This window comes from Pipra filicauda, unplaced genomic scaffold (genome assembly GCF_003945595.2).
Source record: "Pipra filicauda isolate LSUMZ 115617 unplaced genomic scaffold, ASM394559v2 scaffold133_size2016399_pilon, whole genome shotgun sequence".
In the NCBI taxonomy this organism is placed as follows: Eukaryota; Metazoa; Chordata; class Aves; order Passeriformes; family Pipridae; genus Pipra; species Pipra filicauda.
Window position 1 is genome coordinate 1,810,597 of NW_024103807.1, and position 15,158 is coordinate 1,825,754.

The window sequence follows — 15,158 nt, forward strand, 5'->3', positions numbered from 1 at the left end:
AGCAATAAGGAATGTATCTGGTTTCCATTGCTGTCATCTAGATCATGCCAAACCACCCTCAAAACTTCCTCCATCAGAAAGGGTTCAGAACATTGCGAGAGCCAAGTACTTCATTTGCTATATGTTTCTTTTACTATGTTCTTTTTCAATTGGAACAATGTGGTTCTCCCCATTATGTTCTTCCAGCCTGGGCTTCCTCCTTTGCATCTCACCGTACTTTAAATTTATAAACTGCCTTCACATGAGTTAAACTACTGTTGAATTTTGTGTTTTCTCAGCTTTCTCAGTTTTCTTCTTTTTTGGCTATCTCTCTGTTCTCTACCCAGAAAACAGTATGAAACAGTTCTCTACCCAGAAACAAGTATGGCTGCTTACTTTCCAGTTCCTGTCCTGCCTTCTCTCCTTGCTCTTTAGATTGGGGATACCTTGTAAATTGTTCTCTTTAGTGATGCCTTTCCAGCTTAGTATTGGTGTATTGTATTGTTAATGCTGTATTCCATCATTAACCCTATGCGAGGTTAATGTCTGTTTTCTTTGGAGACACAGTGACTGCAGGACATATGGGTCTGACAAGAGGCTCTTAATGAATACATGTTAAAATACATTTTATAAATTCTACCTGTCTGCTTTTTGTTTGCCCCAAGACACTTTGTTAGTTTATGGAGTTTATTTGTCAGGACCTCCCCCTAGATTAATGGAGGTGCATTTTTCTCTGAGAGCACGTGACTTCATCTTAACCTGCCTAGATGAGTTCAAATTCAAAACAAATATGTATTTCCTCAGCTGACCTGTCCTGCTCACAGGATATTATGACTACGGAATGTAATCAAGCAGTGAGGGTGTTTAGCTTAGTGCTCTGTATTGTGGTGATCGCTCAGTCTGTGTCACTAAGCTGATGCAGCATTTCCATTGCAAGTTTGGATAAACAAGGCTTATGCTGTAATACAGCAGTCCTGAAATGTGTTTAAGGATAGTAATAGTTTTTATAAGTCTTCCATTCACTGGCAAGTACAAGCCTTTGAATGTGTTTCTGTGCTTGGTGCTTTTATTAATACTGTGTACTGCTATTTCCACAATGAAAAGTGGCTCCAGTGTGGAAGCTTGTTGTACTGATACACTGTTAAATCTCCAGAATTCAAACCCTTCCAGGGAACATACTGCTTCTTGGGTTAGTGAAAGTTTGTATTTTTGCAATGTGGTGGTTGATAAGGCATGTATGTGCTCTACAAAGATACTGCTGAGGTTTTTTCTCCACTGCAGATGGGTGTTTTGGCATAAGACACGCACATTTCAAGTTGTGCTAAGCACACATTCTTGCAATAAGAGCTGCAGAGGCGGTAGCAGGCATTTGGCTTGCTGATTTGTTTGGATTAATAGGATTTCATGTAGTTAAAATGCACACTCACAATGGAAAAGGCTTTTCTGTGTAAGGCAGTTTCACTTGTTATTTTTGCCTCTATTCTACATCTGTCTGTTGGCGTAGCTATATTGGTTAGATGGGGAGTGCTGTTACAACATTATTTGGGCTTCTTCTCAGGAGAGGAATCACTTAGTGTGAACTAAAACTGTGACCACACTAACTTATGAGCTATAGCGTTGATGATAAAATATAACCTGACTGGAATATGGGCTAGAGTTGGCAAGGGTCTTGGCAAACAGTCTCTGTAAGAAAAATCTCAAGAAATTGCAAGACCTCTGAATTAATGAAAACTGTATACAAAAGTTTTTGGCAAGACTGGATTAGTCTGATACTGTGTTAGCATCTATGTTAGATGAGTGAACTGCAGTAGACCTAGTAGACCATGTGGTGTGACAACTGTGGAGGACACAAGCCTTGGTTGGTAAGAATATTCTGGTTAGGCAATAACAGCAACCCTCTGAAGGAGTTTTTTGTTGCTGCAGTGGAAATACTCCTCTGAATCCAGACAAACACTGCTAGACCAGAAAGTTAACTTCTTTAATGCTTGTTGGAGGCAAAAACGTCTTAATGCAATACTGATTCAGTTTCTCAGTGCCTGTGATACTGGCCATGGCGCTGCTAATGAAAAGACCAGCTGTGGATGTGCCAGTGGGACCTTACAAACTTTTTCTTCAGTAAGACTGCTGGTGTTGGGATGCAGATCAGCAAATGACCCTGAAAAGCCAGACATTTAGCTTTTTTGTTTTGACATATAGCAGCAGTATTTGAGGACTGCCTACCTTGAGTCAGGTCACACAATGAGTTCAGAATGTGCTCTTGGACTGGAAGGGCCATTTAGGCAGGGAAGTCTGGGAGGCAAGTCCCCATTCCCTTATAGCTACTTGTGGAAGGTTGTCCTTATGTTCTTCATAAAGGCAACAAAGTGAGATGGGAGCTCTGGAAACTCAAGAGTTTAGTCTCTGGTGCCTGCTCACAGCTGCTTGGTGGAAGGATGCCCCCTTTGACTAGTCTCTGCAAGGCTTTCCATCTGAGGCAATTAGGATTAGCAGGCACATTTCATGCTCTGAAAAGTCAGAAAAGGAAAGAAAAGGAGTTTTACAAAAGGAAATGCCTGCCAGGCACAGATTTTGCTCTGGTTTTGTGCAGAGAATGTACGCAGATGTGGAGGTTAAAAAGCGGACTTCCAACAGCATTTAATGAAGGGCTTGGTAATGATGCAAGGGACTTAGTGATGGGAGAGAGCGGAAGCATAGCATTCAGTGACAACAGAGCAGAGGCATCATAAGAGGCAGAGTTAGCAGAGGGAAAAACCCCAGGTGACACACAGCACAGATTAGGTATTGAGACCTTCCTAGTTCACGTTCACAGGGATTTTGTTAAACTTAAATTCTGGCAGGAGAGGTGTGACCTTTTGATTTGGAGAGTCACCTACTGTTTTTGGAACCCTACAAGGGAGGAGGGCTGTGAATATGCCCTCATATATGGGTTCAGAGGTAAAGGAAATGAATACACGTTTCTTTAGACACTGCAAAATTCAGCTGTTTTCTGCCTTTTCATCTAGCAGTGTGTCTTGGCCTCATTCGCTGCCCTCTTCCCCCCCCCCCCGATTAATTTGCAAAAACACTTTTCTCTTGCAGCATCAGTTGCTTGGGAGCTGATTTAAAATATATTATCACTGACTTTTTTAGTAGATTGGTATGGACCTCCAGATGCAGAATATCTGTAACCCATATTATTGTTTCTCCTCACACTGACAAGATAAAGTTGTCTTTATTTCCCCAGTATTTTCCAGTAAATAGGGTTCTGACTCCCCCACCAGGGCAGTAGCTTGATGGTTCTTATACCTGATTCTGTAAGTATCAGAGGATTTTATGATGTATCGAATAACTGAAATTATGAAGAAAGTGTAAATCCTTTTCTCCAACCATTTACTCATTGTTTTATGTTAGGGTTTCTTTATGCATACAGACAAATCATATAAAAGGCTGAAAATACACAGAAAAGGTCAAACGAAAACATTAGTTAAATGAAATGCAGATTGGAATATATTTTTAGTGCTTGAATATTTTCCCTAAAAGGCTATACTGAAGGAAACATGTTTTACTGCTTGAATCATATGGTAGTATGAGGCATGCTTTTAACACATGCCGCTATCACATGGAAATAAGCTCCGGCAGTTAGCTGATAAAAGACTCCAGCCTTGACTACCCTTCCCAGCAAGGGGCCTAAATGAAAAAAGAGAAAGCTTGTTTGACCACCCACTTCTCAAACAACTTGCAAATTGTTTCAGCCAAGGGTAACAGATGTTTCTTTCTGTTTCCATAACCTTTTCCTGTCGAGCTCTTTCGGTGATACAGCACCTCAATTTGTAGGAAGATTTCCCTTGGCTGTGTAGCCTGATGACATTTATTTCCACCCGAGTGCTTCATGGAACACTTCCATCTCTTTACATGGCATTCCAGTACTCTTCGCAGCATCAGATTTACATGAGTTTCATGCTGGTCCCTAAACAAGTGGGTTTTTTTCTCTTTTAAAGGTCTATGCATGCATGCTGTTACTTAGTGTAAAACAATTGGTGTAGTGGAGCCTTTGCATGGAACTTCAGATCGACTGCAGCTAAGAGCATCATAAATGACAAATGAGAAAGCAAACATCTGATCTTAAACAGTCCTTGTTCATGAAGATTTTCTTATAAAGAAGAAAATAGCACTTAACAGTTTCATTTGAGTTGTACAAATGTAAGAGCACCACTAAGGCTTGCAACTCTGCTTCTTTTGCAAGCAGAATTTTCAGTTTTCTTTTGAATTGTACTTACTACCCTACAAGAATGAACTTACAAACCACGCATAAGCTAAATAATTACATATCATTAATAACATATGACTGTTAACTTTGTATTCAGTTGCCGAAGTCAAGCTCTCACTTCCCATTCATCCCTTCTCCTTTCTAGCAGTTGTTGAGCAGTTATTTTCTCTTAACTCATCATTGAGGTGAGGAGTAAGACACTGTGGTATGCCCGTGGTTCCGATGGTATTTCTCTGTGTGTTTTGTTGTTGTTTGTTTGTGGGGGTTTTTTAATGGCGTGAGAGATTATGATTCTTACAGATAAATAGTGTGCAAAAATTGTCTTAAATGCTGTAGACTTTCATTGTGGTATGGCTGTGATGATTGGTAGTGATTTGGGAGGTAGAAGGAAGGAATTCTGTGATTCTGTGAATTCCTTACGGTTTATTTGGTTGGGATTTTTTCTGTTCAGCAGTGCATATCTGATATTGAATGGTTGGAGAAAGTTCTTGGCAGGTTGGAGACTTAGACCCTGATCTGTTGCTAACAGAAGCTGAGAGGCTTGATGTAGCTACAGCAAGGAAATTAAAACTGCTTGTTCTTTATTGGTCACCCTGAGTAGGATGATGGCTTCCTGAACAGTGACATTTGCTTGCTCCGATGTGTACATGCAAAGGCTATGATAAGATACCTTATTTTTCATCAAGTCCAGGGTTTTCCTCATCTGCGATGTTCTGTGTGAATATTACTAGCTCAGTTCTTGCTGGTTCTGGAAAAACTCACCATGCTATTGCATATCTGATTTTCCAGCTTCTGTGTGTAGCTGGGTGACAATGAGCAGGGGATCTCTATCCAGTGAACAGGACGGAGAAGCCTGAAATTACCAGTTTGCTTGGTGAGGTGCAAACAATTCAGATAAGAGGAGATGCATTTGAAAAGGACTGTAATGTCTTCTAGTTTCCCTGAGGGAAAACTGGATCCTCCCATCAAAGAGAAATGCTTACTAGATGCATTTCTATATTAATTGTTAGATGATCAGACAAAGAAATATAGGAAGATGTCAAGGAGCCATCCTGACTGTACTGGAGATGGGGGCTTTGGGCAGAGCACGTGTTCATTTTTTGTTTGTGTTCCTTGCAAATAAACTGATTTCCTTTTGAAGTCTGAAACTTGTGGCTGAAAAATTCCCTTTTCCATATGATGTTTGCATTGTTCACAATGTGAGTGGAGCCCTTGGGCACTGAACTCGGCTCCTATTAGGACAGTCATCTTTACTTACCAGCTGAGGCCTGCTCAAATTCCCGTAGCTGACAGTGCTGTGGAACTCTGCATGCTAAGTATTGCCCCTTTTAAAAGGAAATTTTGTAGTAGGAATGAACACTAATGGGAAATTACATTTCTTCTTATTTTATACATCTGCAGTAAAGAAAAATAATAGCTTTTTGAGGGTTCAGTCTTCAAAGGGCATAGATCTCTTAGAGGCTTTCTCAGTTAACATTGAATCTTAAAATCCCTTTAGCACTTAGTATATACCAAACTACTCTTAATAGCATTTTGTGCATCCATTCATGAAAATAATTTTGCCCGCTTCTTATTTACAGCTTGCTAGTACACTGAAGAACAAGCAAAATAAATTGTTGAAAATACCAGGTTGCTATGCATACTGTTTCTACAGCATTAGCCCAGTTTTAGTTACCTTGGCCACTTCAAAGGCTGTGTCTTCATGGTAGCCTGGAATAGAGATTTGCTGAGACTTGTCAAATTCATATTTAATGTATTTACTGTGATCAAAGGCAGTTCCCCAAACCAGGTTGCCCCATAAAATACTTCACGGTCGGAGATGTGTAAGAACCTGTTGCATCTCCACTAGGCTTCAGAGACTAATAATCATTTTGGCTGAATTCAAATTGCTTCAGAACTGGTTGAGAAAAATCTGGTGTATTCTTGCAGCAAAGAGCCTTATCCTTGGTTTATCAAATAGATTTGTCCTGTGTTTTGGACTTCCTGGAGCCTGGATTACAGTAACTCTAGACCTAGTACATGTAAAACTCTTCAGCTGTGATAGATCTTTTCTGCAAGTACAGGATAACCACAGTATGAGCTACAGTTACAAGTGGTTTCATAAAAAGGTAATTACTTTTCAAAGATACTCATGCTTAGAGATGCAAGTACTAATCAGGGGGAATTTCATACCAGGGCCTAATCACTGCCTCAGGATCTAGTCTAGAAAAAATTTGAGCTCTGGTTTCTGTTAAATACATGGGAAAGAAATTCCCATAGTATATAGATGTTTCATGTTCTCAAAACTTGTACCCTAAAGTTTGTGTGTAGCTCTGGAGTATTAGTTCTTCTGAGTGTTAGATAGTAGTAGTCCAGCGTTACCCTGCTTTTCACTGAGGGAGTTCTGGAGTGATATGGAAAGTGGTTTTGGACCCCTTATTTCCCTTTCAGTCTAAACTCAGACGTTGGTTTGCATGACTTGATTCATAAATGAGCAATAGTTGACTGGCAAAGGTTCATTTCTCCATATGCCAAGATACGTTGGATCCTCTGAGGAGATTGAGACTGATGGATAAATATCTGTCACGTGTAGGTGGCCTATAAGAAAAGATTTGAGGATTTTTTTTTAAGTCTTTGTTAAGACTTTTTTCCCCCCACTCTTTAAACTCTTTTGTCATGTGCTGAGCGGGGGTGGATGGAGATTGGGGTGGTGGGGGGAAGAGGGGGGGCTGCTGAAAGCATTTGTCTTCATTTCTGCCATCACCCAGTGTTTATTACGCAGTGATAGACAGACGCAGGAAAACTGCCAATCAAACCTACGTTCACTGCATTTCAATTGGCCTTTGCTTTGGATTTCAGCATTTTGAAATCTACATCATCTCTGCAGTAAAAGGTCGTTCTGTTCATGAGGATGACAAGCCCGAGACCCTTGGGTACCCACTGCAGTCACTCGTGATCCCATCGAACAGTGGAAGACCCAGGAAACAGGAGTGTCAGGTGGTTGGTGAGAACAGCTGCTTGTAAGAGCTGGTCTGTTGCTGCCCACATTTAAGAAGATGAAGTGTGTTGTTTTCCTCCAGATTACATACACTGCAACTTGAGAGGCAACAGCACCTTCTGCTCTCATCCAGGCTGAAACCCTGACTGGGCAAAGCCAACTGAGAATGAGTTCTCATGCTGCATGGTGAACAAAAGCTCTGTAGTGAGGATTTTAAGTTTCTTAAGTTTTCCACCCATGGCCTCAAATGGTCTCCCTGTCAACTAAAGAGAACAATACAGGTTAGGATAGCATAGTTCTGTGCTAGGGGGTATTTTTCTCCATAGGTTGATTGTCTGAAATGTTTGCATGCTTTTAATCATCTTTACTGTAGGACAGTGTATGCATGCATGTGGGAGGTATCTGGCAGGGTTTGTGATACAAATGTTACTTCACTATACATATAACAAATGTTGTATGTGTATAGGTATAATTTAATAATTGCACTGCTCAATTGCATAATTATTGTAAGTAGAGATAATTACTTAATAAAAGCATGTAGATCATGGATTTGTGGTTAGTGTTAGGTACACTGGTTTGGAGCTTTTGAGAAATGGGTCAAATCCTTCTGAACATGCACCTTTCACTCTACGTTCCCTGTGTCCTAATCCCTTTGGCAAAGGTATCTGTTACTTGGAGCATTAACATTAATTGGTAGCCTTGGCTGGCTCTGTAATTTGTGTGGGACTGTCCTGTAGGTGGGGCGGTACTGTGTTTTTCCATTGTTACCTTCTCTGTGTATAATGTGACTGCCTTTGGAGGTGAAGAGGTTTAAATAAACACTGTAACGAACCTGAAGGTTACAGGTAAAGGGATGAGAAGATCAGAATCTTCACAGAATAAAATTCAAAACTGTTTGCCAACTCCTTTTTTTTTGATACTTGTAGCAGTAGGTGCAGCAGTTGTATGAGCTAGATGAATTTGCTCTTTGTGAAGCAGTTAAGTGATGTTGTCAGGCTTCAGTGATGCAGAGGGAGAGCACAGTTATTCTCCTAGGGTATGTTCTTCTCCAGTTTATATTTTATATATATACCCAGTTTGTATAACCTGCAAAGGTTATACTCATTGCATAAGAGGTGATGTAACTTTGTAATAACTGTAATAAGATCAATATTCTGGAATTATGTTCCCAGAGTAGAATTCCTGTTGCCTGTCTCTGCAGAGCATTTTCCTTGCCTCACTCAGTTGCTGTCTTGTTGGTGATATTAGTTACTGTTTCCCTGCAGCAAATCCCACTGCTTGTTTTCTGTTCTCCACATGAGGGCTGGAGGCAAGATAGCAGAAGAGCAGCCCTTGAGTACTGAAATCCAGACTGCATAGGCTCTAGAGGCTTTGCTTTTAGTCCTTTGTGCTCGAGGATGATCTTGTTTTGCTCTCCCTTACCAAATTCTATTACCTTGAGTTTCTCTGGGTGCCAGCATTTGTGAAATACAAGGGCTGCAGGTAGGAAGGCCCTGGAGACTGCAAATAGCATGAGATTTTTGACTGTAGTACTATCATCTAAAACTGTTTCTCCTCATCATTTGTCTCCCTAGGAATCACATTTAATGCATCCAAGCTTTCTCAAATGTATGCTCACTTGAGTTACCAGTGACTGTTGCTTTCTGCCTGGAAAATTAGGTTCTTTGTGATGTTTCTGAGGTATTCTGCTTTGCCTTCTGCTTTGGGCTATTGTCCAAATCTGTGGGTGGTTAGCAAGGGTCATGTCACTTGCCTAGAGTCAGAGCAGCCCTTGCCTGCTGTAGGTTGGACTACCTAGAGCAGCAAAGGGCCAGCTCATAGGTCTTCCTTGCGAATTTTTTGTTTCAACCCTTACTATGTGGCAAATACTGTAGGCAACCTGTATCTTCTGCGTGAAGTTTACAGTAGTAGCAATGATTATGTCCACAGATGTGTGTAATTTGCCAAGGCAGTGCTTTTCATCAGTATGTATTCTGATCTGCCTTCATAACTATTACTAAAATATTTTTGGTCTGTGAAAATACAGCTTCACTAGTATTGATAAGTAAGAATGCATTTGCACCAAATGAATTGATTAGGATTTCTGCCTTATGTGTCTGGGCAACTCTTACCTCTTATCAACTTTATTTTCTGTCAGAAATGTGTTGTAGGGAGATGCTTTCCTATTAATTTCCTGTGTTCTGTGGCTTATTGGGAACACGTTGCCATTTCTGTAAATAAGGTTTTCTAAGAACTTAGAGTTTTGAGTTTTCTATGGTTTTGTCTCCCCAGCTTTTTTTCTGGATAATCTCATAGAGGTTAAATTGCTAATTATTTCCCCCTTTTCTGTAGGTGCTGTGATTGGGGATGGACAATCAGCTGTGGCCAGCAACATTGCCAACACCACCTACCGACTCCAGTGGTGGGACTTCACTAAATTTGATCTGCCTGAAATCAGCAATGGTAAGCTAGAAACGGCACTGGTCTTTTAAGTCTGTACCAACCAGAGCTACCATAAGCTCTAGGATATTTCAAAGGCATCTGTATTTTACAGGCCTTGGATTACTTGATTGTCATGTTGCATTTGGAACTATAAAATGCTTAGTCTTTTGAGAAAGTTGACTTAAAGCTTGCAGAGCTGTTCCTGCTCTGTCTAGCTTGTGTATTCTTGCTATCAGCAAATCCACGTATAAATGGGGCACTTTTCTGTGAGCGTTTTTGTGAGCATATACCATTCTCTTGGAATTCTGTTTCCAATCTCTTCATTCTCTTACTTTAAAAGTTCCTAGAGAAATACTGTCTTTATACCTTTAAATTACAACCTGCTAATGAACTGGGTCTGATTTCTCTTAAGTTATTGACATTAGTGTGGAATAAAGTGCTGCAATACATTGTGGGAATCAGGACCCTGATCTTTTGCTCACCAGTATTGGAAGCCCCGGGAAGTAGATGTACCTTCTAGCCATTTGCAAAAGCAGTGATTTACCCCATTTCTCAGGTGAAAGTTGCTCCTGAGTCAGGAATATAAGCAGTATTCCCTTAGACCATGTGTTCCATGGCATAAGCTAGCTCTTGCATTGGAAGAGCCTTCCTTACACAGGCACAAGCATATTTGGTGGTTGTGGTCAGCTGATCAAAGAATGACATTTTCAGGGCGAAAACTAACTTGACTAGAAAGGCTATTTTAATCCAGAATGGTATCCTGATATAGCTTGCTTACACAGCTGCAGAAATGTTTATGGCAGCCTGGGATGAAGCTAGGAGGTAGATATTCATGAATGTTTCTTTGTACAGTGATTTTTAGCTTGGGCCATATCTGTGCATATGTGAAATTCATTGCTTGACTTCTCAGCAAAAGCAGATTAGGTTCTGCTTTGAGGGGCTGACTTTTTTAGGGAGAACAGGGATTTTTTTTTTTCAGAAAGACTTCTGCTTTCACAGGTAGCCATTGAAATGAATTAAGAAAACTCTCCCAGTTCCAACCCTGTCGGTTCTGCATTTCCAGAAATTATATATCTGACTGCAGAGGTCTCTGTGGGGTAGTGTCCTGTTGCTGAAAGGACTCACAAAAGGATCACATGTGGTTGACACTGTAGTAGCAGAGATGCAGAGAATTGAAATCACAGATCAAAGAATGGTTTGGTCTAGAATGGAGTTTTAGAAATCATCTTCTTCACCTCCCCTGCTGTGAGCAGGAACATCTTTCAATAGATCAGGTTAGTCAAAGCTCCATCCAGTCAGGCTGTCATGGTTTAATACCAGGCAGCCACTTGTTCACTTCTTCCCGCCCCTCCGGGATAGGGAGGACAATCAGAAAAAGATAAAATTCATGGTTTGAAATAAGAGCAATTTAATAATTGAAATAAAGTTAACAATAACAATAGCAAAAATAGTAATGAAAAGGAGGGGGAGGGGAGAGAGAGAGAAAGAAGGGGGGGAAGGGTATAAGAATAAAACCCAAGAAAACTAAGTGATGAATAGGACAATTACCACCTGCTGACCGATGCCCATCCAATCCCTGAACAGTGATTGGTCACTCCCGGCCAACTCCCTTAGTTTATACACTGGGCATGATGCTCTATGGCTGGAAGATCCCTGTGAACAGTGTAAGTCACCTGTCCTGACCATGTTTCCTCTCAGCTGCTTGTGGGCATCAGTGCTCAAGGCAAAGTTTTGCCACATGGCAATACTTTCAGTGGTCCTGCGAGACTCTGGAACAGAATAAAGATGAAGTCAGAGGGGGAAACAACTTAAATCCCTTGGGACTTCTCTGCAAGTTCTAAAGCAGTTGAAGAGTGCTTCAGCTGCTCATAGCTTATTTTTTGGCCTCATCTGGCTGTTGAGGAGGCAGCTGCTAATTAGAAAAAAAAAAAGGCAAGCATAAGATGTTTGTTTATAATTTATAGAATCCCATAGAAATTAAGAACCATCTGCTGCTCAATACATCAATATTTCAATCTTTTCCCTCTCCCCTACCAGGATGCTTTTATTCTGAAATAGCTTCCACTTAGCTGGGTATGGTTTCTATTGTTGTTGTGCCTTTCTTGTAGGCCACACTTCTGCTACAAGTCCGTCCCCAGCCTTTCTGACTCTCCACATTGTGCTACATAGTACTTGGCTTGTCCATCTTGTCTTATTACCATTTGGAGATACTCAGTTTTACTTTGCTTCTTTCTTTTTGTGTGCCGAGTCCAATTCTGGCATATCTAGACTAGTTAACCTTATCTCCTTCTGCCAAGGTCTAGTAGGGTTGTATGAAGATGTAGCAGCTGTGCTCATCCTAAACCAGGTATTTACCAAGCTTGCCTAGCCACAGAACAAAAGCAAGCTGCAAGTTTGCCAAGGGACATAAATTAAAGATACTGTGAAGTTAAATATATATTAGCGGAGAGATGGGTTGGAGGAGTTTTTTCCTGATTCTTCATGATATTGGAAATAAACTATTTGCCAAGTAAAGCATGTGACCTCAGTATCTCCTTTTTTTTCCCCCGTTGTTTCTTATAAATCAGAGGTAGTTCTGTGAGGGAATCTGCTTACGCAGAGGGGGCTGTTGCATGTCCTAGGACTGACTTGAGCTACAAGTGGTTTGGGAGTTCAGGCAGATGAAATGATGCAGCTGGAGTTTGGGACCGCCTGCCAGCTCCACTCTCCATCAAAAAAATGACTTTGTGGCCAACCTCTATCTTTAAGCAGCTCTTCTTCCTGTTACAATTAAACAAAGAAAAGATAGCTTGGAAGTAGGATGTTTTCCTCTAAAGCAGACACATCTGAGTAAGTGACAGCAGTGTGATAAATGCAGTTCTGTGATCTCAGTGTCTGGGCCCCAGCACTCTTGGGAGCCCCAGGCTCAGGATGTGGTTCTGCAGCAGCAACCTCACGGATGCTCAGTCCAGCAAGAACGCAAAAGTGGACCCCAGCGGTCTTGGGAAAATGGCTTTGCAGGGACTTGTGGGATTTTAGTCTCTTCCCTGTCTTTCTCTATTAATTGCAAAATGGAAAAAGATGGCTTCAGATTTCTTCTCTCCTTTTGCTAGTTTTGCTTCTAATAGCTCTGAAATAAACATTACCCAGTCTTAAATTATAATTGTCAGTCATATCAGCATTAGGGTGGAGAAATAATTTGACAGCAGAGACAATGCTATCTCTGCATTTATTTAATATTCTTCTAGTAAATGTTGCATATCCTTAGAATTCCTGCAGCTAAGTATTGAAAACAGTGTAGAGTATAGCCTTCCTATTGCTAAAATATATGAAGGTTTTGTCTCTTGTTTATATCTTTTGATTATAGTTTTTCTCATGGTACTCACTGCTCATTATTTCAATTTCTAGCCACTGTGGCTGAACTAGTCTTGTTCTTCCATATTTAGTCATGCATCAGGAACTTGTCCTGTTCTAACACTGTCTGGGACTCGAGGAGTGTGGTTTGATCAATACTTACTGGTCCACAGTGGAATGCAGAATAACTTAATAGAAGGAAAAAAAAGGCATGCTAAACAATTTTTTAAATAGGAGCAGCTATGAAGAAAGTGCTATCCACAATGGTGGTGAGGAGCGGATGGTGCGCCCAGCACAGTTTTCCTTTGGCAAAAAGTGCTGTTGCTGCTGGCATTCCAGGCCTTCCCCAGCTTCAAGTGGAATTGATGCTGTAGGTGTAAGCACTCCAAGTTGGCACAACAGCTTGACTAATTTGTTCTCTGATGCTTCTTTTGATATGTTCTGTCAGCTCTGTGGCTGGACTAATGACAAAAGAAAACAAAGAATGAAAGGGCAGCCTTGTTGTAAGCAGTTTTCCAAAAATAGCAACTATTTCCCCCTAAAATAATCTCTATTGGTTTCATTTTCATAGATCAGGCCTCAGGTTCAAAGAAATCAAAAAGCTTCTGGCTTTGTCAAATGCATGGGTATCTTATCTTTCCCATGTCTTGAAAATCTCTTAGATGCTGTTCCTTAAAATGAAACCTTGCTGAGATCACCACCTCTCACATTTAGAGTTTTTCTGCTGGCACAGTAGGCTCTCTTGGTTCTAAGTGTGCTACCTCAGTCTCTCATCCTTTGTAAATGAGGGAAGAGCAAAGAACCATAATGCCAGTGTGAATCGAATATTGAAAGACTGAAATAAATGGCACTTTCTTGTTAAGCACAACTTGCATCTGTGATATTTATGTTCCAGGCACACATCAAAGGGAAAAGATGGTTCACTTGTGGCAGGAGAACTCACAAACTGTTTTGCTAGGAGATATTCACCACATATGCAACAAACTTTAAAATCAAGACGATCTGCAGTCATGTTGGTCATCACTGTGAACTGCTCACCAAAAACCTCTTTGCTGTGCTGAAGGAGGGGCAGGTGGGGGGAAAAAAAGAGAAAAAATCCTGTAAATAAAAAATGAGTGAACCTGTCTTATATGATAAATAGACTCTTGGTGACTGGTGATCAAAATTCAGCATTGTTTTACAAAGACATATAATAAATGCTAGATGAGGAAGAGGATTAGAGACTTGGAAAGGAAAAAATTAGCCATGGAACTGCAAGGATATGTACAGGACATGTCAATGTCCCCGAATCTGTAAATAGTACAGAAGAAATACAAACATTTCTTATCTTGCAAAAATGAAGATGTGGGATTCTTCTCTTAGGAATGTCCAAGTTTGCATCAGATTAAAAAAAAATAGTCTTTAAAAGCTGAGAAGAGACATGGATTCTTATAGACTGTGATTTTTCAATTGTTATAGAAACAAGGAAGAAACATTGCCTGTGCGCCTCTTTGAAAAGCACCAGGTGTTCATTGGTACAGAAGGGTCCCTGGGATAAATAGGTCCTGTTTAGGACCTGTCTCTAGGCCTGTTGGAGCAAGTCCAGAGGAAGGCCACAAAGATGATTAGAAGGCTGGAGCCTCTCTCCTATGAAGACAGGCTGAGAGAACTGGCGTTGTTCAGGCTAGAGAAGAAAAGGCTCTGGGGAGCCTTTCAGTACTTGCAGGGAGCTTTGAAAAAAAAAATGGAGAGAGACTTTTTGCGTGAGTAGGTAATGATAGGACAAGGGAGAATGGTTTTGAAGTAAAAGAAGGGAGATTTAGGTTGGATGTTAAAAGGAAATTCTTTACTCGGAGGGTGATGAGACACTGAAACAAGATGCCCAGAGAAGTTATGGATGCCCCATCCCTGGAAGCATTAAAGGCCATGTGGGATGGGGCCCTGAGCAGCCTGATTTAGTGGAGGGTGTCCCTGCACATGGCAGAGGATTTGAAACTAGATGATCTTTAAGGTCCATTCCAACTCAAACCATCCTATGATTAAATGAGACCCATACCTTTGATCTTAGGAAGCAGGTATATAGTTTTATTGCTTCTAATATTGAGAAGCAACTGACAGTAGTTAACATTATAGAGAAACTGTGGCTACCTCAGGGAACTGCATCGCGAGTCCAGAGATGCAGGGCAAACTTAGGCAGATGCAGAATAGGAATAAGAGAGAACA

General features: G+C 40.8%; 1 protein-coding gene across 2 annotated transcripts in view; it reads left to right on the forward strand.

Annotated features, from left to right (window-relative positions):
• The window catches only part of AMBRA1 (autophagy and beclin 1 regulator 1), a 129,984-nt gene that overhangs the window by 67,045 nt on the left and 47,781 nt on the right, over positions 1-15,158 (forward strand). For both annotated transcript variants that reach the window (XM_027719533.2, XM_027719534.2), the window contains exon 12: positions 9,534-9,644. In XM_027719533.2, coding sequence (XP_027575334.1) covers positions 9,534-9,644 — 111 coding nt within the window. The remainder of the gene's footprint in view (positions 1-9,533; positions 9,645-15,158) is intronic.